Here is a 27,769-nt window from a genome sequence, read left to right as displayed (position 1 = left end):
ATAGTTCAGAACGCTTTTGGAGTTTTGTACTGTGGTATTGAAATGAACAATGAATGATCGTATGATGAAGGGAGATACTCGAAGCTCTGGGAGCCATAGGGACAGCTGGATACACTGAAATGAAATGAACGGCTTCGTTTAGGCATATGGAAGACGCTCTTATAGACTGACTTAAACAATATGCGTTTTCTGTAATATAATTCATATGGGTGAATATTTACTAATGAAATTCAGCTTAAGTGCCTTGTTCAAGGGCAGAGCCCCTCCTGGGAATCAAATTCGCAACTCAAGTCATAAGCCCAGTTGCCTAACCACTATACACTCACTGAGAACTTTATTTGGAACATTTTTACTTTTTTACACCTACTTATATATGCGATTATCTAATCAGCAAATTGTGTGGCAGCAGTGTGATGCATACAATCATGTAGATACGGATCTGGAGCTTCAGTTAATGTTAACATCAACCATCAGAATATGGAAAAAATGTGATTTAAGTGACTTTGACTGTGGAATGATTGTTGGTGGCAGACAGGGTGGTTTGAGTATCTCAGAAACTGCTGATCTCTTGGGATTTTCACACACACTATTCTCTAGTTTGCAAAGAATGGTGCAAAAAAAAGAAAATCCAGTGAGCAGCAGTTCTGCAGACAGAAACGCCTTGTTAATGAGAGACGTCAGAGGAGAATGGTTAGACTGGTCAAAGCTGACAGGAATAAGTCTTAATAAATACCCAATGAAGTGTTCACTGAGTGAACATTACGGCCGCTTGAGACCAAGACACATTTAGATTGAAGGGCTTATAATAATGAACAGATCAACCTAACCTAGCTAAATATAACAAAACAGTAGGGCGGTACAAAAACACAGATCACTCATGATGCATGCAAACTACAGTGCTCTGGACTTCAGCTGTTACTGTGACACACATCTACATGTAATAAATAATCATATATTACTTAGCGAATACTTTTATCCAAAGCCACATACAGTTGATTAAACTAAGCAGGCAGACAATCCCCTCTGGATCAATGTGTGATGCACAGCTGGGGATCTTGTTGTGGCTACACAGGGGCTTGAACCACCGACCTTCCAGGTCCCAGTCATGTACCTTAGCCACTAGGCTACATGTTGTTTCCTGGGAGAAGTACAGGTAGTGCCACAGCTTATAAGCACCACCATTTCTTTTGTGACTTTACAGCCGACCTTCAGATATTCTGTGCTTATCTGGAATGATACTTTATTTTGTGTTCCTGGTTTTACAATTCAGTATCATTGATGTGAGGCATGGAGTTCAGCAGCTTAATGCTAAGCAATACAAACCACTACATTTGTGCTTCGCTGTAGCCTGTGCAATGATGGACACGGGAAAATATTGAAGATTTTTATTTTATTAATGAAATGTAACATATTTTACAGTCACTCAAGTCCAAAGTGTCCAAATCTCATAAAACAAACTGTACAGTCTATACACAAAGTGGAAAAACGCCACACTTTTCTTGAACTGTCCTCTAAATTATCAAACTGGAACATTTTCTCTCCTTAAACCTCCTTAACACAGTTTCTGCTTCTCTCCTCTCCCATGGTGCCCTCCCTGCTTCCCCGTTCCTTCCCTGTATTCCCCACTGGGCCCCTCTATGACTAACTGGGCGTTCTGCTGGACTCATTGAACACAGACAGTCTTGCCAGGACACCATCGGTGGAGACGTGGTGGTGCGATGTGTGGTTCAGACTCGGCCGAAGCGGAGGGCACTTTGGGGGGGCGGCGGGGGCACCCTGAGGCCTTCGTCCAGCTGGGTCACCGCACCCCAGCGGCAGGATCCAATCAGGGGCCTGCGTGGGCGGGATCTGCCGGAAACACCTCCCACAGCGGGAGCACTGAGGCCGCGCGGCGCAGCACCAGCAGGGGGCGGTAGAGGAAGGGGGATGAGAGGAGGGAGAAGAGAGTGGAGAAGGGCGGAAGTAGAAGAAAAAGAAGAGAGGAGGAAGAGTGGAGAAGAGAGAACAGTTGATACATACTACACTTCATATTGCATTCAACACAGGAAACCGAAAACAACTTCCATATTAATATTTCAGTATGTTTAAGATTCTAAAGTTTTACACACGCACACACACACACGCGTGCACACACAAACATTCCCTTCAGCCTCTTCTTTTTCTGATCTTATATTTTATAGATGGTTACAGTTACAGTTTCTTATGTACCCCAACATAAGAAACCGGTATAAACCCCTTTTCTCCAGATAAAAATGTACTAGCGCTCTAGTGCAGTACATCTCAGATCCATCAACATCAACTGTGCCATCGCAGCATGGGTGAGGGGAAATGGCAGTGTTCCAGCCCAGACTACCCACAGCGAGTGTTCACTCAGGGGCACCAAACTTTGTTTTACAATTCGACGCGCACACGGAAACATGGCCTTCGGTATCCGAGGGGGAACCTCCGAGCAGCCGGCGACTCCATGAGAGACCGTTTATCCTGACCTCACCAACCACCGGAGGCTCCAGAGCAGGATCTGCCAACTAATACTTCCTGGAGGCCAGGTTCCTCTCAGAACTGGGGCATTCTAGCCAAACAACATTAATAGGTAGGCTATTTATAGTGCTCTATATAACATGTTATGAATAAGACGCATTGTACACATGTGCAGGCGACGAAGGTGTCTTGGGGCACATGCAGCTGTGGAAGCGGGAGGCGTGCTGACACTGCGCAAATGCTCATGGTCACCATTTGTGATGCGTCTGTGGAACCTGTGTGTGATTTCTGATACGTCTGAGGAACCTGTGTGTGATTCGTGATATGTCTGAGGAATCTGTGTGTGATTTGTGATGTGTCTGTGGAATATGTGTGTGATTTCTGATGCGTCTGAGGAATCAGTGTGATTTCTGATACGTCTGAGGAACCTGTGTATGATTTCTGATACGTCTGAGGAACCTGTGTGTGATTCGTGATATGTCTGAGGAATCTGTGTGTGATTTGTGATGTGTTTGAGGAATCTGTGTGTGATTTCTGATACGTCTGAGGAACCTGTGTGTGATTTGTGATACGTCTGAGGAACCTGTGTGTGATTTCTGATACGTCTGAGGAACCTGTGTGTGATTTGTGATACGTCTGAGGAACCTGTGTGTGATTTCTGATACGTCTGAGGAACCTGTGTGTGATTTGTGATATGTCTGAGGAATCTGTGTGTGATTTGTGATGTGTTTGAGGAATCTGTGTGTGATTTCTGATGTGTCTGAGGAATCTGTGTGTGATGTCTGATGTGTTTGAGGAATCTGTGTGTGATTTCTGATGTGTCTGAGGAATCTGTGTGATTTCCGATGTGTCTGTGGAATCTGTGTGATTTCTGATGTGTCTGTGGAATCTGTGTGATTTCTGATGTGTCTGAGGAATCTGTGTGTGATTTCTGATGTGTCTGAGGAATCTGTGTGTGATTTGTGATGTGTCAGGAATCTGTGATTTGTGATGTGTCAGGAATCTGTGTGTGATTTCTGATGTGTCAGGAATCTGTGTGTGATTTCTGATGTGTCTGAGGAATCTGTGTGTGATTTCTGATGGGTTTGAGGAATCTGTGTGTGATTTCTGATGTGTCTGAGGAATCTGTGTGTGATTTCTGATGTGTCTGAGGAATCTGTGTGTGATTTGTGATGTGTCAGGAATCTGTGATTTGTGATGTGTCAGGAATCTGTGTGTGATTTCTGATGTGTCAGGAATCTGTGTGTGATTTCTGATGTGTCAGGAATCTGTGTGTGATTTGTGATGTGTCTGAGGAATCTGTGTGTGATTTGTGATGTGTCTGAGGAACCTGTGTGTGATTTCTGATGGGTTTGAGGAATCTGTGTGTGATTTCTGATGTGTCTGAGGAATCTGTGTGATTTCTGATGTGTCTGTGGAATCTGTGTGTGATTTCTGATGTGTCTGAGGAATCAGTGTGATTTCTGATGTGTCTGTGGAATCTGTGATTTCTGATGTGTCTGTGGAATCTGCGTGTGATTTCTGATGTGTCTGTGGAATCTGTGTGTGATTTCTGATGTGTCTGAGGAATCTGTGTGTGATTTGTGATGTGTCAGGAATCTGTGATTTGTGATGTGTCAGGAATCTGTGTGTGATTTCTGATGTGTCAGGAATCTGTGTGTGATTTCTGATGTGTCAGGAATCTGTGTGTGATTTGTGATGTGTCTGAGGAATCTGTGTGTGATTTGTGATGTGTCTGAGGAACCTGTGTGTGATTTCTGATGGGTTTGAGGAATCTGTGTGTGATTTCTGATGTGTCTGAGGAATCTGTGTGATTTCTGATGTGTCTGTGGAATCTGTGTGTGATTTCTGATGTGTCTGAGGAATCAGTGTGATTTCTGATGTGTCTGTGGAATCTGTGATTTCTGATGTGTCTGTGGAATCTGCGTGTGATTTCTGATGTGTCTGTGGAATCTGTGTGTGATTTCTGATGTGTCTGTGGAATCTGTGTGATTTCTGATGTGTCTGTGGAATCTGTGATTTCTGATGTGTCTGTGGAATCTGCGTGTGATTTCTGATGTGTCTGTGGAATCTGTGTGTGATTTCTGATGTGTCTGTGGAATCTGTGTGATTTCTGATGTGTCTGTGGAATCTGCATGTGATTTCTGATGTGTCTGAGGAATCTGTGTGTGATTTCTGATGTGTCTGAGGAATCTGTGTGTGATTTGTGATGTGTCTGTGGAATCTGTGTGTGATTTCTGAATGAGGCTTCAGGAAGCCCCCAGGCCCTCTGTTCCGCAGAGAGGAGTCTGGGATATCCTCCTCCAGGCAATTCTCCTGGCAATTGAGGGTGAGTCTCTGGTCCTAATCTCAAGAACTGTATATTCTACTATGCCAAAACCTACGCCACAAGTGACATTAAATAACAATAAAATAATATATTTAAAAATATTTTCACAGCAACCAAGACAATTGTTATTCAGTCAAAAAATAAGGGACCGGTTCGTAGACACCGAATCATACTAGGTCCTAGACCAGGGGTGTCCAATCTTATCCAGAAAGGGCCGGTGTGTGTGCAGGTTGTTGTTTTAGCACAGGACTAACACAGCTGATTCTACTCATCAAGGTCTTGATTAAAGACCACAATTAGTTCATTAGTATAATCAGGTGTGTTACTGCTGGGTTAAAACAAAAACCTGCACCCACGCCGGCCCTTTTAGGATAAGATTGGACACCTCTGTCCTAGACTAAATTCAATTCTGAATGGAAATTCTCCACACAAAATTCATACGAGTCCAGGAGCGAGCTTAATGTGTGTGTGTGTGTGTGTGTGTGTGTGTGTGTGTGAAAGCGGCTCTGTAGTGCCCTTTCCCGCGGGGGTCTCAGGAGGGGGGGTACCTGCCACGGTGGTCTCCACCTCGGTCTCCTCCTCGGGCTGCGGGGCGGTGGGGTCCAGGAGGCCCTCCGGCCGCAGGTTCTGGCAGGTGGGCCCGGGGAAGTGGGAGAAGAGGTGGTTCTGCAGGGCGTGGCTGGTGGTGAAGCAGCGCGGGCAGGGGGCCAGGGGGCACTGCAGCTGGGGCTGGCCCGCGTGGGAGAGCTGGTGGAGCTCCAGCTCCGGGGCCGAGCCGCAGCAGAGGCCGCAGAGGAGGCACTCGGACTGCCGCGCGCTCCTGCTGCGCCGGCCCCTCCGGCCGCGGCCCCCCGCGCAGCTCCCGCCGTGCTCCTCCAGCGCCTCCTGGCTGTGGAACGGGGCCGAGCACCGCGGGCACGAGAGGCACTCTGCGTCTGTCAGACAGAGGGGTCACATGATCCTCTAGTCAGAGATATGATCCTCTACTCAAACATATGATCCTCTACTCAGAGATATGATCCTCTACTCAAACATATGATCCTCTACTCAAACATATGATCCTCTACTCAAACATATGATCCTCTACTCAAACATATGATCCTCTACTCAAACATATGATCCTCTACTCAAACATATGATCAGACAGAGGGGCCACATGAGCCTCTACTCAAACATCTACTTTTATCCAAAGTGACATACAGCTGATTAGACTAAGCAGCGGACAATCCCTCCAGGAGCATTGTGGGGTTAAGGGCCTTGCTCAAGGGCCCAACAGCTGTGCAGATAAATGCATTAAAGGTCCCATATTGTTCACCTTTCTAGTGTTGTATTTTTGGTCCTGGTATCCATAAGAAGACATTTGTGTGGTTTTAAGTACAAAACACAATCTCTATCCAGTTTTACATGCCTGCTCTCCAGTGCCTTTCATAAGCTAAACCAAGAACAGGCTGTTTTAGTGACTGTGTCTTTAAGTGCGTCTTTTCTGAGTGGCTGGCAATCAGAACTGAACGCTGTCCGTCCCGGGCACTTGGGTTTCTTCCAGTTACAGGGTGCGCCGTACTGAAGTCCAAATGGCTTGTCTGAGTGCACAGTTTCTTAATACGGATTGTGTGGATTTCTTTGGGGACTGTGCGATTTCATACTTTATAGCACCTACAACCCATTTCTCATATGGCAAAGGACATGTCATAGGAATATGAAACAATAGGAAACCTTTAATCAATATCAACTGATTATATTATTACTATTGTCAATATGCAGAAATTGTGTGTTATCATGAAATAAATCAACAGTTGATGTAAGCCCACTTTGGGCACTGAACGCTGGTTCCAGGCCGGAGAGCACAGTTGGTAATGGGGGAGAGCTGACCCCCCAGTCCAGCCCTCAAATTAAGACCTGCTGGGTGGCTGTGAATCTCTGCTGAGCCTCAGTTCATATTTACATCACATACAGCGGAGGACAGAGACCCTGAATACTGAAGAGAGAGTCTTTAATTCTGCACTGACACTACACTCACAGCAGGGATGCAACACACACTCGCACGTGTGCATACATACTAACATGCATGCACACACACGCATGCACACACTCACACGCCTGCACACATTCTAACTCACACGCATGCACACACTCACACGCCTGCATAGACTCACACTCACACACGTGCACACTTGCACGCGTGCATACACACTCTCACTCACACACATGCACACACTCGCACGTGTGCATACACTCACACGCATGCACACACTCTCACTCACATGCATGCACACACTAGTATGTGTGCATAGACTCTCACTCTCACACACTCGCACGCCTGCATAGACTCTCACACTCACATGCATGGACACACTTGCACGCGTGCATACACACTCTCACTCACACACGACAGAAACAGTGATCAGTGTGGAGCAGGAGATGACACACACACACACAGAGGACAGAAGCAGTGATCGGTGTTGAGCAGGAGATCTCACACACACACACACTCACACTCACACTCACACAGGACAGAAACAGTGATCGTTTTTTTTTGCGCAGGAGATGACACACACACACACACACACACAGGACAGAAACAGTGATCGGTGTTGGGCAGGAGATCACACACACACACACACACACACACAGGACAGAAACAGTGATCGGTGTTGGGCAGGAGATCACACACACACACACACACACACACACACAGGACAGAAACAGTGATCGGTGTGGAGCAGGAGATCACTCACTCACTCACTCACTCACTCACTCACTCACTCACTCACTCACTCACTCACTCACTCACTCACTCACTCACTCACTCACTCACTCACTCACTCACTCACTCACTCACTCACTCACTCACTCACTCACTCACTCACTCACTCACTCACTCACTCACTCACTCACTCACTCACTCACTCACTCACTCACTCACTCACTCACTCACTCACTCACTCACTCACTCACTCACTCACTCACTCACTCACTCACTCACTCACTCACTCACTCACTCACTCACTCACTCACTCACTCACTCACTCACTCACGAGTCAGAAGCAGCGATCAGTGTGGAGCAGGAGATGACACACACACACTCACACACACACACACACACACACACACACACACACACGGGTCAGAAACAGCGATCAGTGTGGTGCAGGAGATGACCCCGGGCGGGTGAGTACCTTGGTGAGCGGCAGGGAGCTGGTCATCGTGCTGCTGGCACTGACAGGCCTCCAGCCCGCAGCCAGAGCAGGGGAAAGAGTCCTGAGCAGGGTGAGTCAGTCTGCACACACAGACAGGAGGTAATCAGTACAGACATCACACGCACAGCAGACCTTTCACCTCCTCTCCAACACAGCACTTTATTTTCACTTCCAGCAGTGCGTTCAGGTCTAACTGTGTTGACGGCTGACTAGGTTCATGTGTCTGTCGCTCGCATATTGGCATATTATTTTTCACTCATATTATCACCCGTGTTTTTAAATAGACTAATGTGCGTTTAGCACTTTCATGTATCAGCGTTAAGCCCACAATGCCTGGATACTGTATCCATGGTGCTGCTGGCAAATTCTTTTTCTCGGTATCTTGATTTGCACAGAGGAATGCGCAAGTAAAAATCATTTTTTTTTTGTTGAGGTCCCTCTTCGGGAGCAGCTGCGTTCCCATGAGCACGGTATTCCCACAGAAACACAAATGACCGAATGGCCTATATTTAGGCTGTGACGCCAAACGTTCCTCAACCGTAAACAATGTGTGAAATATGAGAGGGAACTCAAGTCAACGGTCACTGTGGGCTCGATAGTCTTCCCCACTGTCACTGTTCTCATGGCAACAGTACAGTAAACTTTAAAGAAGTCACACTTCATGGTATGATGGACAGTGTCACACCAGGATCTGCGAGATCACAGCATTTGTCAAAATGACAGTTAGTCTCCGTGTTACCTCCTAATGAAACGCCTCGATAATGACAACGTGCTGCAATCCGTGGAATTTCAAGTACATTATTTATACACTTCAAACATTTCCTTATATAGGAAAGGATGTTTTAAAATTGGCTAGTTTCCAGTAGCATATACAGACAACTGTGTTGCTCTTATTGCGGAGCCAAATTTATTCCAAGAAAAATAAATTGATGCGTTTGCAGAATGCAGTATTTTCTAAATCAGCAATACCAGAGATTGAGTGAATATTTCTCCATAATCACTTGCAGGCAAATTGGTGAGTCAGTACTGCCTGTCTACAGGTACCTCTTCATTTACGGAATGCATTACTGCTTTGGGTGAGTATATCGTACATTAGCAGAAATAACATTGCGATCAGTTCGGTTCCCTGATACTGAAACCACGGTGCTCAAGAGGAGAGCTGCCTTTCCACCGTCTCTTTACTTGGGAGTCAGGTATAAAGACAGTGACCAATCAGTAGCACTCATGTTTCAGTTAATTACCTGGAAGAAAATAAATCCAGAGCCAGATTTGGATTTGAGGGCCTGGTTCAGTTCAGAGGTAGTTCATGAGGGCCATATCAGTTTCTGGTTTTCATGCCACACTACACTAACATTTACGACATTTTAGCTTAATTTCTTGATAAGCGCAGGAATGTCCCTAAATCAGGAGTGCACAACAAGGGCCGATCCACTTCAGGATTTTGTGCCGACTTCTGGTCTTAATTATTTAATTGACTCAATCATATCTTATCTGACATTTGTATGATAATGATTTTACTCTGCTCAAGTACAAACCTGGACCCATGTGTTTCTGGAGCTGACTGTGTTAGCGCAGGGCCCATGCTACCTGTGTTCCTGGAGCTGACTGTGTTAGCGCAGGGCCCATGCTACCTGTGTTTCTGGAGCTGACTGTGTTAGCACAGGGCCCATGCTACCTGTGTTCCTGGAGCTGACTGCGTTAGCACTGAACCCATTATATTACATTTACATTATTGGCATTTGGCAGACGCTCTTATCCAGAGCGACGTACAACAAAGTGCATACCCATAACCAGGGCTAAGTGCGCTAAGTGCTAAGTGCTGTTCCTGGAGCTGACTGTGTTAGCGCAGGGCCCATGCTACCAGTGTTTCTGGAGCTGACTGTGTTAGCGCAGGGCCCATGCTACCTGTGTTTCTGGAGCTGACTGTGTTAGCGCTGAACCCATGCTACCAGTGTTTCTGGAGCTGACTGTGTTAGCACAGGGCCCATGCTACCTGTGTTCCTGGAGCTGACTGTGTTAGCGCAGGGCCCATGCTACCTGTGTTTCTGGAGCTGACTGCGTTAGTGCAGGGCCCATGCTACCAGTGTTTCTGGAGCTGACTGTGTTAGCACAGGGCCCATGCTACCTGTGTTCCTGGAGCTGACTGTGTTAGCGCCGGGCCCATGCTACCTGTGTTCCTGGAGCTGACTGAAGCTGTGGAAGCTGGCGGGGCAGTCGGGGCAGGGGTGGAGCGGTTGGGCCCCGGGCCCCTGCTCCCTCTGGGGGGCCAGGCGCAGCGTGCCGGCCTTGGCGTGCACCAGCAGGTGCTGCCGCAGGTTGCTGGACTGGTTGAAGGTCTTCCCGCACTGGCGGCAGGAGTAGGGCCGGGTGCCGGCGTGGATGATGAGGTGGCGCGCCAGGTTGGTCTGGTAGGAGAAGGTCTTCCCGCACACGTCGCAGCCGAACAGCTTGTTGTCCGTGTGCCGGACGATGTGGGCGGGCAGCGAGCCGCGCCACTTGAAGGAGCGTTCGCAGATGGGGCACATCTTCCTGCGGCAAGCGAACAGACAAAACGTTTCAGTGCAAACAGGGCCGTTCACAGACAGGGCACATCTTCCTGCTGCAAAACAAACAAACAGACAGACAAAACGTTTCAGTGCAAATAGGGCCGTTCACAGACAGGGCACATCTTCCTGTTGCAAACAAACAAACAGACAGACAAAACGTTTCAGTGCAAATATGGCTATTTACATATAGGGTACATCTTCCTGTTGCAAACAAACAAACAGACAGACAAAACGTTTCAGTGCAAATAGGGCTGTTCACAGATAGGGCACATCTTCCTGTTGCAAACAAACAAACGGACAGACAAAACGTTTCAGTGCAAATAGGGCTGTTCACAGATAGGGCACATCTTCCTGCTGCAAACAAACAAACAGACAGACAAAATGTTTCAGTGCAAATATGGCTATTTACATATAGGGTATAAACACCTCCACTTGTTATAGCCTTTGGAAGCTGTCGCTCCCTTAATTTACCTCAAATTGATTGTGCTCCTTAGTAACAGCGTCCTGAGTAACAGGCCGCTCAGATGAGGACACAGATGAGTGCGCACAGTGGGACATCCCGTGGGGGGGGGGGGGGGGGGTGACTCACTCCCAGGGAGGGGGAAGCTCTCCCCCACCTCATTACTCACTCACTCACGAGATCAATGGATCGACTGCCGATGAACTGCCACCCCGCCCCGCACACCGTGACCCTGCACACCCTGCCCCACACACCGTGACCCTGCACACCCCGCCCCTCACACCGTGACCCCGCACACCCTGCCCCGCACACCGTGACCCTGCCCCGCACACCGTGACCCTGCACACCCTGCCCCACACACCGTGACCCTGCACACCCTGCCCCACACACCGTGACCCTGCACACCCCGCCCCTCACACCGTGACCCCGCACACCCTGCCCCTCACACCGTGACCCCGCACACCCTGCCCCGCACACCGTGACCCTGCCCCTCACACCGTGACCCTGCACACCCTGCCCCTCACACCGTGACCCCGCACACCCTGCCCCGCACACCGTGACCCTGCCCCGCACACCGTGACCCTGCACACCCCGCCCCTCACACCGTGACCCTGCACACCCTGCCCCTCACACCGTGACCCCGCACACCCTGCCCCACACACCGTGACCCCGCACACCCTGCCCCACACACCGTGACCCTGCCCCGCACACCGTGACCCTGCACACCCCGCCCCTCACACCGTGACCCTGCACACCCTGCCCCTCACACTGTGACCCCGCACACCCTGCCCCGCACACCGTGACCCTGCCCCTCACACCGTGACCCCGCACACCCTGCCCCACACACCGTGACCCTGCACACCCTGCCCCACACACCGTGACCCTGCACACCCTGTCCCACACACCGTGACCCTGCACACCCTGTCCCACACACCGTGACCCTGCACACCCCGCCCCTCACACCGTGACCCTGCACACCCTGCCCCGCACACCGTGACCCCGCACACCCCGCCCCGCACACCGTGACCCACGGGCGCTGAAACGCGGCCCCGGAGGGCCGCGGTGGCGGCTCCAGCGGTCCGGTTCGGTCGCGCATTAAAGAGAGGGGAGCGCGGGCGCCTCGCACTCAAGGCCTTAACTGCCCGCTGATTAGAAAGAAACAACCTGCCGGCACCGGGGCCCTCCGGGACCCGAGCTAAGTGACTAAATTGTGGACTGTAATTGCAAATTGAGTTGGACACCCCCGGCTTTAACCTGAGCGTGCAGGTTCAGCGGTCAGCGGTGCTGACTGAAGAGGCCGTTCCGGTGAAGGCTCATTGGCCGTGTCGGCGGGGGGGGAGCGGCAGGGGTAGCGGTGCCCACCAGCATACAGTCAGTGAGCACTTTATTAGGTGTTAGGCACTTCTGTTGCTGCAGTAACCTATCCACTTAGAGGTCTGACGCGTTGTGTTCAGCGCTGTTGCTGCTTCTGCATACCACTGTTGTAATGTGTGGTTATCTGCGTTACCGTTACCTTCCTGTCAGCTTCGACCAGCCTAGCCCTTCTCGTCTGATGTCTCTCATTAACAAGGCGTTTCTGCCGACAGAACTGCTGCTCGCTGGACGTTTTTTTGATTTTTCACACCATTCTCTGCAGACATGCAAATCCCAGGAGATCAGCAGTTTCTGAGATACTCAAACCAACAATGTGGCACTAACAATCATTCCACGCTCAAAGTCACTTAGATCACATTTCTTCCCCTTTCTGACATTTGGACAACAGCTCTTGACCATGTCTGCATGCTTTTATGGATTTAGTTGCTGCCACATGATTGGCTGATTAAATATTTGTATTAACAAGATGGTGTACAGGTCTACCTAATAGAGTGATCACTGAGTGTCTAGTCTAGAGGCTAAGGTGCTTCACTGGGCCCCGGAAGCTTGGTGGTTCAAGCCTCAGTGTAACCACAATAACACAAGTGCAGCTGTTGGGCCCTTGAGCAAGGCCCCTTGCTCCTGAGGGGATTGGCCCCTGTAGGTCACTTTCAATAAAAGCTAAATAACCTGTAATGTAGCGTAACAGTACCTGTAATGTAATGTAACGTAACGGTACCTGTAATGTAATGTAACGTAAAGGTACCTGTAATGTAACCTAACGTAATGGTACCTGTAACGTAACGGTACCTGTAATGTAATGTAACCTAACGTAATGGTACCTGTAATGTAACCTAACGTAATGGTACCTGTAACGTAACGGTACCTGTAATGTAACCTAACGTAATGGTACCTGTAACGTAACGGTACCTGTAATGTAACCTAACGTAATGGTACCTGTAACGTAACGGTACCTGTAATTTAATGTGACGTAACGTAACGGTACCTGTAATGTAACCTAACGTAATGGTACCTGTAACGTAACGGTACCTGTAATTTAATGTGACGTAACGTAATGGTACCTGTAATGTAACCTAACGTAATGGTACCTGTAAAGTAACGGTGCCTGTAACGTAACGTAACGGTGCCTGTAATGTAACGTAACGGTGCATGTAATGTGACATAACGTAACGGTACCTGTGCATCAGCAGCTGCGTCTGGGTCATGAAGCTGCGGGGGCAGTCGGGGCAGGGGTGGGGCAGTTTGGGGCCCACGTCGGCCCACTCCTGCTCGCGGGCCCCGCGGCCCCGCGGGCGGTCCCAGCCGCGGGCGCGGTCGTGCTGGCGCAGGTGGTCCTTCAGGTGGCTGGACTGGGTGAAGGTCCTGCCGCAGCGGTCGCACATGTAGGGCCGGTCCCCGGTGTGCAGCAGCCGGTGCCGCCGCAGGTTGTTCTGGTAGGTGAAGGCCTTGCCGCACTCCTCGCAGCGGAACTGCTTCTGGCCCGCGTGGCTCAGCACGTGCGCGCGGAGGTAGCGCGGGTTGCTGAAGGTCCGCCGGCACTGCGGGCACTCCTGCGGGGCGCAGCGCCCCCTCCTGGGCCTCCGCGCCGGGGCGAGCCGGTCCGGGGACGGCTCGGACCCGGGGTCCAGGGAGGACGGGGGAGCCCCGGCCTTCGGTTTCCTCTTCGTGGGCCTTTTCCTGATGATCTCCTTCTCCTGGTCCCCGTTCTCCGCTGTCAGGAGGGAAGACCGCAGGTGTGTTAGAAAGGGAAGGCCACAGGTGGGTTAGAAAGGGAGACACAGCTGGGTTAGAAAGGGAGACACAGCTGGGTTAGAAAGGGAGACACAGGTGGGTTAGAAAGGGAAGGCCACAGGTGGGTTAGAAAGGGAGACACAGGTGGGTTAGAAAGGGAAGGCCACAGGTGGGTTAGAAAGGGAGACACAGGTGGGTTAGAAAGGGAGACACAGGTGGGTTAGAAAGGGAGACACAGCTGGGTTAGAAAGGGAGACACAGCTGGGTTAGAAAGGGAGACACAGCTGGGTTAGAAAGGGAGACACAGCTGGGTTAGAAAGGGAGACACAGCTGGGTTAGAAAGGGAGACACAGGTGTGTTAGAAAGGGAGACACAGGTGGGTTAGAAAGGGAGACACAGGTGGGTTAGAAAGGGAGACACAGCTGGGTTAGAAAGGGAGACACAGGTGGGTTAGAAAGGGAGACACAGGTGGGTTAGAAAGGGAGACACAGGTGGGTTAGAAAGGGAGACACAGGTGTGTTAGAAAGGGAGACACAGGTGTGTTAGAAAGGGAGACACAGGTGGGTTAGAAAGGGAGACACAGGTGGGTTAGAAAGGGAGACACAGCTGGGTTAGAAAGGGAGACACAGGTGAGTTAGAAAGGGAGACACAGGTGGGTTAGAAAGGGAGACACAGGTGTGTTAGAAAGGGAAGGCCACAGGTGGGTTAGAAAGGGAAGGCTGCACCTGCTGGACCTGTGTCCGGACCTCATTGTTGTCGACAATGAGGGTCGGACCCCAAATAGACCACTTTTATAAAATTTGTTATAATATTGTTAGCTATGTATTTGTAATTTTTCTTTTTATACATTTCCTGCTTTCATCTCCATGTACACATGGAGGTGCAGAGCTGTATGAAATGTGCTGCTGTATACCAATAAGGTTTGGTGTTTGCTTGCTTGGACCAATCAGCAGAAAGCAGGCGTGGCCGTCTCCGTCTCGATTTTGTGCAAACAACTTGCGCTCTGAATGACATCATAACGACATCGTTAGACCAGTTAGTCTTGTGCTCTGACGCTTGATAAGCCCTCGCATGGCATCTGAAGGCTGTTCTTGGTTCCCGTCCATTAAGTGCGCTGCTGTGATCTAATCTATGAGTGACTCATCGCTAATGTATAGCGCTCGTTAGCCAACTGAGCCACGCGATCTGCTGAATACACAAACCCGCGTGTACACCAGGGGAACGTTCCATCGGAAAATGTTTTTTCGCAACGCTTTTGCCACGGCTTCTTAGCTGAATGCTACGTTTCCACGCTTTGATGTATGTTTGCTCCCGTGTGTGGGGGGTGTAGTCTGAATCGATAATGACGCTTTAAAGGCCAGAGAACGGCTTCTCAGACACCGCAGGAGCAGACCGTTCTGTCAGTCCGCCCACGGTTTGCAACGGGGTGTTCGACGTGCCGCCGTTTCCATTCAAATAAGCGCGTTGTCGGGGCTGAACGTGGCCCAGCCCTCCACAAACACTGATAACGCGCTCCAAAAAAATAGAAATAAAAGACATTTAGGTACTGTAATTTACTCTGGATGAAAACCCTCTATTAAACAAATTATGAGAAACAAACTGTTCTTTTTCAGATGAAAAATGAATGTGGAGAAAGCGAAAATATTTGGCCGTGGGAACGGAGGTCATTATTTTGCTCTGCGGAGCGTTCAGTGCGACCCTGGCAGCCGGAGGCACTGGATCAGCCCTTCAGATGAACCCTTTTCTCCATTCATATGCTGATTTCCAACTATTATCATTCATCACGGATAATTACGAATTTTCAGGTCAGAAATGTCAATCTTTTTGCGTCCGTCTACGCACGAGAGGACGGCACCGCGAGCCCTCGTGATTGATGAAGTTTCACCCGTAATAACCGGATTCTGGCTGAGCGGTCAAAATTTCACCGCCCCCAGGTTAAGTCCAATAAATCTCTTCGGAGCACAACAGCAGTGTTCTGGTAATCTTTTACTGTACTTCTTTTGCATTGTAATTGTTCCGTCGGGCATTTGCATAGATTTGAATGTGCCATTCCTTTTCCCTGTAGCGACCGGTAAATCCTACGTTTGAGTCGAGTGTGTGACTCCATTGGTTCTGGGGAAAAGGGACAACGTGTCTTCGGAGGTGCTTTTGCACCAGACCTGGGTCAAATGTTTTGGGATTTAAATACTTTTCTGTGCTCAATTCATCTCGCATGGTGCAACTGAGCCAACCGAGAGGACCAGAAGGCAGGGTTTGCACTCTTGCAACATTACATTACAGGCATTTTGGCAGACGCTCTTATGCAGATCGACATACAAACAGTGCATCCCCATAACCAGGGACAAGTGCACTGAAAGACCCTAGGGTAGAGGGAAGCACAGTTTCAAGTGCTAAGAATGTAACAAAGATAAGAACTTGAGCTCGTCAGGAGCATTTCGGGGGTCAGGGACACTCCGACACACCCAGGGCGGGGGAACGGACCTGCAACCCTCCGACTGCCAGACGACCGCTCCTACCTCCCGAGCCACTGTCGCCCCACAGGAGCAGGTAATATACACTCATGTAGCAACAGCCCAGATTCGATCCCAACAGGCCTAGCCAATAAGGAAGTGGCAGTAACCCACGGTGTTCGCGTGGAAAATAAAAGCGTGAAGGTCACAGGACGAGGGCAGCGGCCTTGCTGTCACTCCCTGTGCTAATTGCTTAATGTGACCAGACGCAGGGTTGGCGTACACGTAATGCGCTTTAATGGCCTTCGCAGCGAGAACTCTGTAAGCACTGAAAGGATGCTCAGAGAGATTCATTCCCGTCCGCCTGCAAATATTATTTCCTGAGCGGAGGACCGTGAAAACAAACTATACATGAAATTAAACGGAAGCGTCTCCGAATGCACACATTTGCAGTCGTGTATAATCTGAAAAATGGAACTGCACAAGCGTGAATAAAAGGAAAAGAAAACAATGACGACGTCGCGATCCGCAACGCTTTAGCCCTGAGCTCGAAGAATTAAGCGTCCTTTCCTTCCGAGGCCGGGCACTTCCCCGGAAATCGATCCCAGCAGAAGACGAAATCTACGCGCGGTCTCCCAGCGTACGCCGGCCCCGTGAAGAGGGTCCGCGAAGCGGAAGAGACAACGGACGCTGTGGGTAAGTGAGCGGAGCGTGAGGAGGACACTTTACCGCCCGGCCAATCGCAGCGCGCCGGGCCCTCCCGGAGAGAGACCCGGCCGATTTAACAGCTGGGGCGGGGCGCTCTGAGGCCGGGGCGTGTGCAGGGGACCGGGGCGGCTCAGACAGGCACGGCGGACGGTCTAATGAGCGGGGCGAGGCGTGATCGCCGTGTCGCCCCGAAGGAGCACTCCGGCGTTCACTCCGCTAACGGGCCGCTGTCAAACCACCGCGTCTACCGGAGAGAGCCCGTCTTTAACGCTCCACCCCTCACTCTTCCGTTTTGTAGTGACCGTTTCACTGCGGTGTTGTGGCGCTACCCGCCCCGCCCGGGCGGGGGGGGGGTACAGCGTTTAGTGCAGGAGGGGGAGAGGCGCGGCTCTGGCTGACAACGGCGGCTAAACCGCAGATACCTCGTCAGCTGCTAGGGAGCGCTTGTGTGATGCTATGAACCCTGGCCAACTTAACCCAGTGCTACACAAACACTGAATACGGTACAATCTATCCCTGTCAGGACCCCGTTGTGTATGAAAAATGTCCTCCCACAAAAACGTCATTTTGATTGACAGCCCTGCACGGCGGGCGAGCCCCACCTCTCTGCTGACTCCTCCTCCTCTTGACCCGCGGCCGCCTGGCCAGCCAATCCCGGTGCTTCTTGCAGTGCTGGACGAACAGGGCGCTGTTCATGAAGCTCTCTCCGCACTCCAGGCAGCGGTGCAGCGCCCCCTCCAGGCCGTGCTCGGTCCTGCGGTGGGCCACCAGCGCCGGCTGCCAGTTGAACCCCGCGCCGCACTCTCCACACAGGAAGCTGCGGCAGGAAGTCACGGCGGCCGCCGCGCTCTTCTTCCTCCTCCCGGCAGCCCTCTGCGGCCTGTCGCCCCCGTCCCCCTCCCCCTCCTGGGCGCTCTGCGGGTCCGTCGGCTCTGTGGCCTGGCCGTCCGGGGGCGGGGCCTCCCTCATCCCCAGCTCCTCGCCCTCCTCCGGGATTTCTGAGTTGGGTTCAGGCGCGGTCGAGTTTGGTTCGGGCGTGGTCGAGTTGGGTTCGGGCGCGGTCGAGTTGGGTTCGGGCGCGGTCGAGTTGGGTTCGGGCGCGGTCGAGTTGGGTTCGGGCGCGGTCCTGCTGCACTCGTTGAGCTTGCGGTGCTGCAGCCACGGGGCCAGAGCCTCGAACAGACAGCCGCAGTCGGCGCACTGGAACTGGATCTGACCGCGGTTCTGCTCCTGGCTCAGCAGCGACGGAGCGGGCGGGGCGTTCGCGCGGTCCCGTTCGGTCACAGGGCTCGGCCCAGCGCGGGGCGGGTCCTGCCGGTCCGGGGCTGAGGTGGATTGGGGTGCGGGTTGGTGCTGGCTGCAGCCGCTGCTCCCTCGATGCTGGGTCAGCTCCTCCTGGGTCTGGAACAGCATCCAGCACGGGACGCACTGGAAGACCTCCTCTGACTGAGAGACAGACACCGGAGGACACAGTCATTTTCACACTCACATCTGTTTACAATTCAACTACACCACAAAGTACTCAAACCAACACAACCCGAGCCCTGAGAAGGTGCTGGAAGGAGTGAACAAGGTAGATTAGAAAGAAGTGTACGCACAAGAGAGGCGGTCTGATCCGACTCGATTCGCGTATTTCAGTTTCATTTAAACAGGTGGGTCAACGGAAAACTGGGATCTCTTCTGCAGTGAGGCCCAGTGAGGAAACTAAGTGGGAGGTAGGCAATTCGGTGGGCCATGTGACAGCCAGTTTTTGTGGGAAACCAATACCACAACTCATCTGAAAAGTACAATGGGACCTTTAATGGCAACAGTGAGTCAGCACTTTGATTTAAAGTCTCTTATGAAAAATGCCCCCTGACTAGAGCACAATGGCCCATCACTGCGCTGGGGCATTTAAGTGCTCTTTAGCCCAGAGGGAGGAGCGCCCCCTACTGGCCAAACAGCCACCTCTCAGGAGGCCTCCCACCCGAATACTGAGCAAGCTCAACGCTACCTTAGCTGATCAGCTAATTAGCGAATGAGTTTGGTATGGCTGCTTGCTGCCGGGTGTTGCTGTTCATGGTGGTGTGGTGAGGGTAATGCTGCACTCAAAGACAATGTGGAAGCTGAAAAAAAGAAAACAAGCTCACACTTAATAATCTACTTGAACCTCAGAATATCAAGTGGGAAAATTTGAGCACCATCCTAAAGCACCATCCTGAAGGTCACAGACGTCTCGTCGGCTAATAAGCACCGCAGCCTCCGCGGTTAATGGTGGCTGTGAGTTAGAACAGAGGATCTATTTAAACTTCAGCGGTGTGCTGCCTTTGTTCCAGAAGCTTCCCTGCAGCTCTCTCTGCGCACACCTCACCTCACGCACACCTCACCACACACACACACCTCACCACACACATACCTCACCACACGCACACCTCACCACACACACCTCACCGCACACACACCTCACCACACACATACCTCACCACACACACACCTCACCACACACACACACCTCACCACACACACACCTCACCACACACATACCTCACCACACACACACCTCACCACACGCACACCTCACCACACGCACACCTCACCACACACACACCTCACCACACACACACCTCACCACACACACACCTCACCACACACACACCTCACCTCACACACACCTCACCACACGCACACCTCACCACACGCACACCTCACCACACACACACCTCACCTCACACACACCTCACCACACGCACACCTCACCACACGCACACCTCACCACACACACACACCTCACCACACACACACCTCACCTCACACACACCTCACCACACGCACACCTCACCACACACACACACACGTCACCTCACGCACACGTCACCACACACACCTCACCTCACACACACACCTCATCACATGCACACCTCACCACACGCACACCTCACCTCACACACCTCACCTCACACACACCTCACCACACACACACCTCTATCTGCTCACCTCACCACACGCACACCTCTATCTGCTCACCTCACCACACACACACCTCACCGCACACACACCTCTATCTGCTCACCTTTAATGTGGGGGAAAATACGGCGAGCGAGTCTGCACATCCTGATCCTGAACACACCGCACGCACGCGCACGCGCACACACACACACACACACATACACACATACACACACAAACACACACAGGCGCACACAGACACACAGACACGCACGCACACAGACACATGCACGCACACACACACACAGGCACAAAGAGACACACAGATGGACGCACACACAGACACTCGCACACACCCGCATGCACACACATACACGTGCGCAAACACACACACGACACACAAACACACGCACACACACACACACACATAGACATACACACAGAGAGAGGCACGCACACAAACACACACACACACACACACGCACACTAACACACACACACACACACACACACACACGACACACACACACACACACTCTCACACACACACACACACGACACAGACACACACACTCACACACACACTCACACACTCACACACACACACACACACACACACACTCTCTCACACACACACACACACACACACACACACACACACGACACACACACACACACACACACGACACACACACACAGACACACACACACGACACACACACACGACACACAAACGCGCACACACACACACACACACACACACACAGTTCATCGATGGTGTTCGGCCCTGCGCACTCCTTCATAAACCAGCACAGTGTAGAAGACGCAGATTACCACAGATTTAGACACCAAAACCTGTAGCATGGTGGAGGTGATTTCCTGCTGTTGTGAATGCTCCATAAAGCTGTCAGTTCGGAGAGCAGTTTGGGCTTTATTTGTATTCCGAAGGCAGGGCGGAAATTTATAAGGGCAGTCAGTTTCCTAATGTGAATGACTGGCTCACTGTGACCGACAACCCCTGAAAACAGTTAGAAGGACAGCACAGTCATTTTGTGATGGGAAATGAATGAAGAAGACAGAGGAGAAGTCAAAAGGCCTCTGAAACTGAGATCTATTTGCGGAGCCTCTGTTTCTGGGGAATGACAAATATCAATGGGAAATGGCAAGCAAACAGCAACATCATTACCACTCTCTCACTCTCACTCCACGTCTCTTAATTCAAATTAGAGCAGCATTTAGCATTTCATCAGCCGTGAAAATAAATAATATCTGTGACATTTGCGTCCGCACGGTTCCCTTAACAACCATATTCAATTTCCTCACCCACACCCCCCCCCCCACCCCCACCCACACTCTGGATCATGATTTGTGAGATGCCCTGATCCGCTAGGAAGGACAACGTGCTGTCAACACACAGCAAAACTCCACAAACCAAACAAAGCTATAACGGGTAAAATCAATTACGGTTTGACAAGCCTGCTTCGGCGGACCGGCGGGGAAACAGCCATCCACGCGGCGTGCGAACACATATTCTCTTACATCGACATTGTCTTAATGCTACAGGAATTATGCTAATTCCAGCCCAGTTAATGAAGTCAAAACAGAAATGTGGCAGCTGATGGAAACCTGCGCCAGAAAGCCATAAGGCACTTAGGCTTTATAGAGCGGCACGGCAGCTGACTCCTCTGCGGAGGGGACAACGGGCTCTTCATCACTGACTGGCGCCTTCCTCTCAGCCTCACCCTTCTGCCGGGGAACCGGAGACGCAATCCGCCCGTCACTCAACCCAGCCCACAGGGTCACGCACCTGGAGAGCGCGCAGTAAAGCCTTCACCACCGGGGGGCGCAACTCCGGGCCCGGAGGGCAGGTCTGCGGGCTGCTCTTTGTTCCAACCAATTACCAACTCTACACATTAAATGGTAAAATGGTTGGCACTATGTCGGTTCACTCCCATACTTCAGCACGGTATAATCTTTAAGACACACTTGCAGTCTGCAGCTGTACGTTATTGTCTGATCAAGACATTATTCAGCAAGTTAAATAATTAAGAGCGGAAGTTGAAGCGGATCGGCCCTCGCTGTGCACCTCTGCTGTACCGGGACTTTACATCGCCCTGTTGTGGGAAAGAGGGGGACCGGAGCGAACCACCTGAGGATGCCGATGCCTCTCTGGACTCTAAAACCGTTCAACACACCCCCGACCAGCGTACTGAACTAGCCTTTGATTACATAAAACCGATCCCGAGGTTCCTTCAACCGTGGTCCCACAAAAGCCACAGGGTCTGCCGGTTTCACTCTGCACTTAATTGAGCAATTAAAGCGGCTGATTACACGGTTACCTCTGATTACTGGGTGTAAATTGGCTGTTTATTTTACGGTGGAGAAGCAGGGCCGGTGACCCCCGGGGTTTGGGGAGGCGCGGTACCTCAGTCTGCGGGCCGGGGACCGAGGCCGGGCGGTCCTCGCCCCCCACGTCGTTGGGGTGCAGGTTGTACTGGTGGAAGAGCACGTCGTCCAGCGAGTCGAACAGCTGGTAGCAGCGGAAGCACATGTACAGCGCGGGGCTGCTGTCCATCCCAGGGGCCGAGAGGGGCACTCAGCATCCCGGGGGGCCACTCCGCTACAGCGCCTGTAGGGCGGAGTACAGAGTGTGTGAGTGTGTGTGTGGGAGTGTGTGAGTGTGTGAGTGAGTGTGTGAGTGTGAGTGAGTGTGTGTGTGTGTGAGAGTGTCTGAGTGTGAGTGTGTGTGTGTGCGTGCGTGTGTGTGCGTGTATGAGTGTGAGTGTGCATGTGTGTGTGTGAGTGAGTGCGTGTGTGTGTGTGAGAGAGAAAGAGTGTGTGTGTGTGTGAGTGCGTGTGTGTGTTTGAGAGAGAAAGAGTGTGTGTGTGTGTGTGTGTGTGTGTGTGTGTGTGAGTGCGTGCGTGTGTGAGTGTGAGTGTGTGCGTGTGAGTGTGTGCGTGTGTGAGTGTGAGTGTGTGCGTGTGTGTGTGAGTGTGTGCGTGTGTGTGTGAGCGTGTGAGTGTGTGCATGTGTGTGTATGTGTGCGCGTGTGCGTGTGTGCGAGTAGGTGTGTGTGTGCGCGTGTGTGAGTGAGGGGACGACAGACTGGGTGCAACTGTGTAAAAGGGACAAAAGGAGCCTGCATGGCAAGGCTGCCCAATCCTGCTCCTGGAGGTCTACTGTTCTGTAGGTTTTCACTCCAACCGTAACAAAGCATGCTTCATTTAACAGCTAGCAATCTCATGGCGCTGTTCATTAGCAGAAGCAGGTTCAATTAGGGATGAAATGAAAGCCTACACCTGCAGGTGTAGGGGTAGGTCAGCCCTGATACAGAGGGTGCGAGGCACTGCATTCAGTAAAATACAAACATGGTAAAAAAAGCTTTTACTAAGGAAATGTGATCAGCCACACATGCAGTTCTTGTCTGTAACCACCGCCCCCCCCCACCCCATCTTTTCTGTTTCTCCCAATTTCACTGAGAGAGGGTTTGACGAAATGATTCGATTTTTTTAATTTATTTTTTATATATTTATTTTTTTATCAGTCCTGCAGGGGGCAGCAGAGAGGCTGGAGTGCAGGGGCAGAGTGAGAGTTGGGCTGCTGCAGATAACCCTGAGAGTACTCCCAAAGGGTTTCCGAGCGGAGGTGAGGGAGCCCAAAAAAAAGTCTAATCAACAGTAAGTTGCTTTGGATGAAAGAGTCAGCTAAATGAGTGTAATGTAATGCAATGACTCGCAGAAGAACTGTCGCAGTGGTCCGATCTGGAAGTGACAGCTCCCGTATTTTTCCTCTGCAATGTGATGCTACGTGTTCAAAGTAGGGGACATTCGATATGGATAGTCTAATATTAACTGTCCGAAGAGGCGAGCTCTACATTGTACGTTGTGGCTTGAAACAAAGGGTCACGGTTGGGTATTTCTGATTTCTTTCAATAGAATATTGCATTTCGGCATACATTTCAGCTGCGAACTATATATATAATACTATAAAAATACAGTATGGCAAAAGTATAGGGGCTTAAAATTCTCCAAATAGTTATGTGTTCTCCTTATTCATGTCTAAAATTCATTCAAAGTGGGGAAAAAGCCAGCCTTTATCAAGGTAGACTGCAGGATAACAAAACACACCAGGACTGCCGGCAAAGAGCTGCTGAATTCAAACCCAATCCAAGCTACACTGCTATCGTCATGAGAAAGAGCCCATCGCTATTGCTGAAGTTAGAACAACTTCTTTTACAATTAACAGCCTCAGAACGATTAGACTTGCAGCCTAAATATTAGTTTTCTATGTATTTTACTAGCAGACACTTCAGGCACAGATCCAGTGTAACTGATAAAATACTAAACTGGTTTCCAACTATGCAGAGCAAAGATTCGGAATGATTACAGGCAAGGGGCTTCATTTCTCTGAATATCAAGTGTAAGTCAAGACTCCAGTTCATTCCAGTCAAAATCCCAGATGATCAGCAGTTTCTGAGATACTCAAACCACACTGTCTGGCATCAACAATCACTCCACGGTCAAATTCACCAAGATCACATTTTTTCCCCATTCTGATGGTTGATGTGAACATTAACTGAAGCGCCAGACCTATATCTGCATCCATCCATTCATTATCCTAACCCGCTTATCCTGAACAGGGGTGCAGGGGGGCTGGAGCCTATCCCAGCATACATTGGGCGAAAGGCAGGAATACACCCTGGACAGGTCGCCAGTCCATCACGGGGCACACACACCATTCACTCACACACTCATACCTACGGGCAATTTAGACTCTCCTATCAGCCTAACCTGCATGTCTTTGGACTGTGAGAGGAAACCCACGCAGACACGGGGAGAACATGCAAACTCCACACAGAGAGGCCCCGGCCGACGGGGATTCGAACCCAGGACCTCCTTGCTGTGAGGCGGCAGTGCTACCCACTGCACCATCCGTGCCGCCCCTATATCTGCATGATTTTATTAATTGCAATGTTGCCACACGATTAGCTGATGAGATAATCACGTGAATAAGTAGGTGTACAGGTGTTCCTCATAAAGTGCTCAGTCAGTGTATATTATCCTGTATTTCCCTCCTGACTTTCCTGTCAGGTTTGTTTCAAAAAAAATATTTCACAACCTCACAAACTGGTAAAGTAAAAGTGAAATTGAATAAATATGGACCTATTTTTGCATGGAAATGCCAGTTAGTACCAGAGGTGGAAATCCAAATTCAGAAAGTAAAGGTATTCCCCTGTAATTTTTCCAATAACTTGGATTTGCTAATTAGCAGAATTCTACAGCCCGAACGTAGAACTAATGTGTTGAATAAGCTGGCTGAGTTCATGGGTGGAAGAAGCAGAGGGCAGGAATTTTACTTTCTGACCCGTGGACTTTCTACCTCTGGTGAGTGCTATGCCTTTGGCAGCAGGGTTATAGTAAGAGCCAGTCAACCCGAAATCCTTCCTTCTTAAAGAACATTGCTCATACTGTGTTCGCAAGAAAGGTTGATGTATTTTACTTCCAACTTCTAGATATTTTGGTTGAAAACAGCTACAAGGAAAATTAAGTCAAATAGATAATTTATTGAAAGATTATACAATACCAAAGTTGGGCCTGGCCAGAAAATGTCCAAAAAGTGTTAGATATTCAACCAAGTAGTTGGCAAGGTGGAAAGCTTCTGATCAAAATTAAACTTTGAGTAAATCAAAAGGTATAATGTAAAAACAATTTGAGTTGTGACTGCTATGCCTTGGCATGTTTTGATCATTTCAGTGAGAAGCTTAATTCACAATAAAAACATACTTTGATGGCTTCCTACATCAGCACAACTATTATTCAGTTCATAGTCTGAAAGTAAAAAGAAACTTGTGAAAGAAAACACAGGTTTTTTCCTGCTTCAATGCAAAGGATATCGTACTCCAAAATCGACACAAACCCCAATTTCCTCTCGCGACTGACTTTGGGAGCCACCCACCCATTGTTTAAGAGCCACTATCTCGAGAACGACAACTCCAATTAGTTCGGATGTTCTTTATTGAATATATAAAGAACAATTACACAAAGTCTCAGCAAAATTGGGGGTGAACTCCCACACCTCTGGCTGACCTTTCAGGGAATTACCCTATATCCTATTCAAATTATTAAAAATGCCCACATAAATAAAATTAAAAGTAAATGAAATGTCTGCAGTTGTCATACTATGCGTGAGGGGAAAATGCTGAATTCAATCTATTAATCAATGTTGCTAATATGCTATTATTATAAATATATAGTTCACAGCTGAAATGTATGCCGAAATGCAATATTCTATCTTTAAAAATCCGAAATACCCAACTATGATCCCGTGTTTCCAGACACAATATATAATGTAGAGCTCGCCTCTTCGGACAATTAATATTAGACTATCCATATCGAATGTCCCCTACTTTACATTGAGATTATGAGACAAATCAGGAAGCTACATAATCTGGCTGAAGTAAATTAAATTCCGAGATAAGTGTATTTAATTGTTTCATCTAGCCTACTGTTGAACCCCAAACGAACACACACTCTGCAAGTTGCTCCCCATATGCGCGTCCGCCAAATAAACAATGATATCAATGATAATATATAACTAGCATGAGCGAAGCCTTTTTCACCGGAACTTCTTAAATTCAGCAATTCACCCCGTCGACAGGGACCGATTCCGGTGTCTGAAACAACTTTCAAAATTAAGATCCTGCAAATGACAATATGGTCCGTTAATTTCTTTACCGGTCAGACGGAGAAGTCCGCGTAGTTGCTTAATCTAAACGATACGCTAGTTTAAATGGTAATAACTTTCGGTTCAACCGTACAAGGAAATAACTTTCGTTGCGGCTAGCTAAAGTGCAGGGTCCGCCATCTTGGTTTTATACAGCATCTTTGGTAAGAGCAGGTACATGTAGTTTGCTAGTTAGCCAACAGGCTAGCAATTTCAAATTGAATTATGTTATCGACAATCTTTTTTCACAAAAGACAACTATGCCAAAAAAACTACAACTGAAATGATGGAGTGTATGAGAGGATGCCATTTAATTTGATGACAAATATTTCGTTACTTCTACGGTTTAAAAAATAAACAATAGTTGTACTCACCGCTAACAGCTCCGCCTCATCTGTCAAAACCGCGGCATTCTAGCAACGTCGCTTAGGATTTGCCGTTTACCGCCTTTGAAACGGCCAATGATTTACCACCCTGGTTAGAGAGATTGGGAACTTGCTGCAAGCCTCACAAAATGGCGCGACATTTTGCCTCCGCCATGTTGGTACGGAAAGAACGTGTCTTCTCAGTCTGTCCAGTACCATTACATTATTTGAAATCGGACCACAGACATAACCAAGTCAGTCGTTGTCATTGTTGCTGTTAAACTGTATTATTATTGTCAACTGAAAGAATACGTGGCTTGTTTTTTTTAAGCTAAACATTATATTGCTCGTTTAATGTATCAACAGCTTCCTTTATTCCTCATAGTATCAAGGTTCATCAAATACTCCTATAATTATAGTTCATAGTAATTTTCCAGGTTTCATCGCGTTAAAGGTGTGCATGCATGCCATTGCCGAGAATC

At 49.7% G+C, this 27,769-nt stretch overlaps 1 protein-coding gene across 2 annotated transcripts; it reads right to left on the bottom strand.

Annotated features, from left to right (window-relative positions):
- Window positions 1-1,370: 1,370 nt before the first annotated feature.
- On the bottom strand, window positions 1,371-27,384 carry LOC133138626 (zinc finger protein 497-like). 2 transcript variants are annotated; one of them, XM_061257540.1, is made up of 8 exons: window positions 27,297-27,384; window positions 22,624-22,827; window positions 17,876-18,719; window positions 13,561-14,095; window positions 10,174-10,533; window positions 7,984-8,084; window positions 5,356-5,742; window positions 1,371-1,878 (listed from the first exon to the last, which is right to left on the bottom strand). In XM_061257540.1, the coding sequence occupies exons 2-8, from the start codon at window positions 22,771-22,773 to the stop codon at window positions 1,826-1,828; spliced, it is 2,430 nt and encodes an 809-aa protein (XP_061113524.1). In that variant the 5' UTR covers window positions 22,774-22,827; window positions 27,297-27,384; the 3' UTR covers window positions 1,371-1,825. The 2 variants fall into 2 exon arrangements, with proteins under 2 accessions (XP_061113524.1, XP_061113532.1); XM_061257548.1 differs by lacking the exon at window positions 27,297-27,384 and adding an exon at window positions 26,934-27,061.
- Window positions 27,385-27,769: the final 385 nt, after the last annotated feature.

The sequence above is a fragment of the Conger conger genome, chromosome 1, assembly GCF_963514075.1.
Source record: "Conger conger chromosome 1, fConCon1.1, whole genome shotgun sequence".
NCBI classification, from domain to species: Eukaryota; Metazoa; Chordata; class Actinopteri; order Anguilliformes; family Congridae; genus Conger; species Conger conger.
This window is presented reverse-complemented; position numbering and strand designations above follow the sequence as displayed.

Coding starts and splice junctions, on each gene's coding strand:
- LOC133138626 (XM_061257540.1), bottom strand. CDS start 22,773: ATGGACAGCAGCCCCGCGCTGTACATGTGCTTCCGCTGCTACCAGCTG. Junction 14,096..17,875: donor GAGGAGGAGTCAGCAGAGAG/GTGGGGCTCGCC, acceptor CCCTCCTGACAG/CGGAGAACGGGGACCAGGAG. Junction 10,534..13,560: donor ACGCAGCTGCTGATGCACAG/GTACCGTTACGT, acceptor CGCTTGCCGCAG/GAAGATGTGCCCCATCTGCG.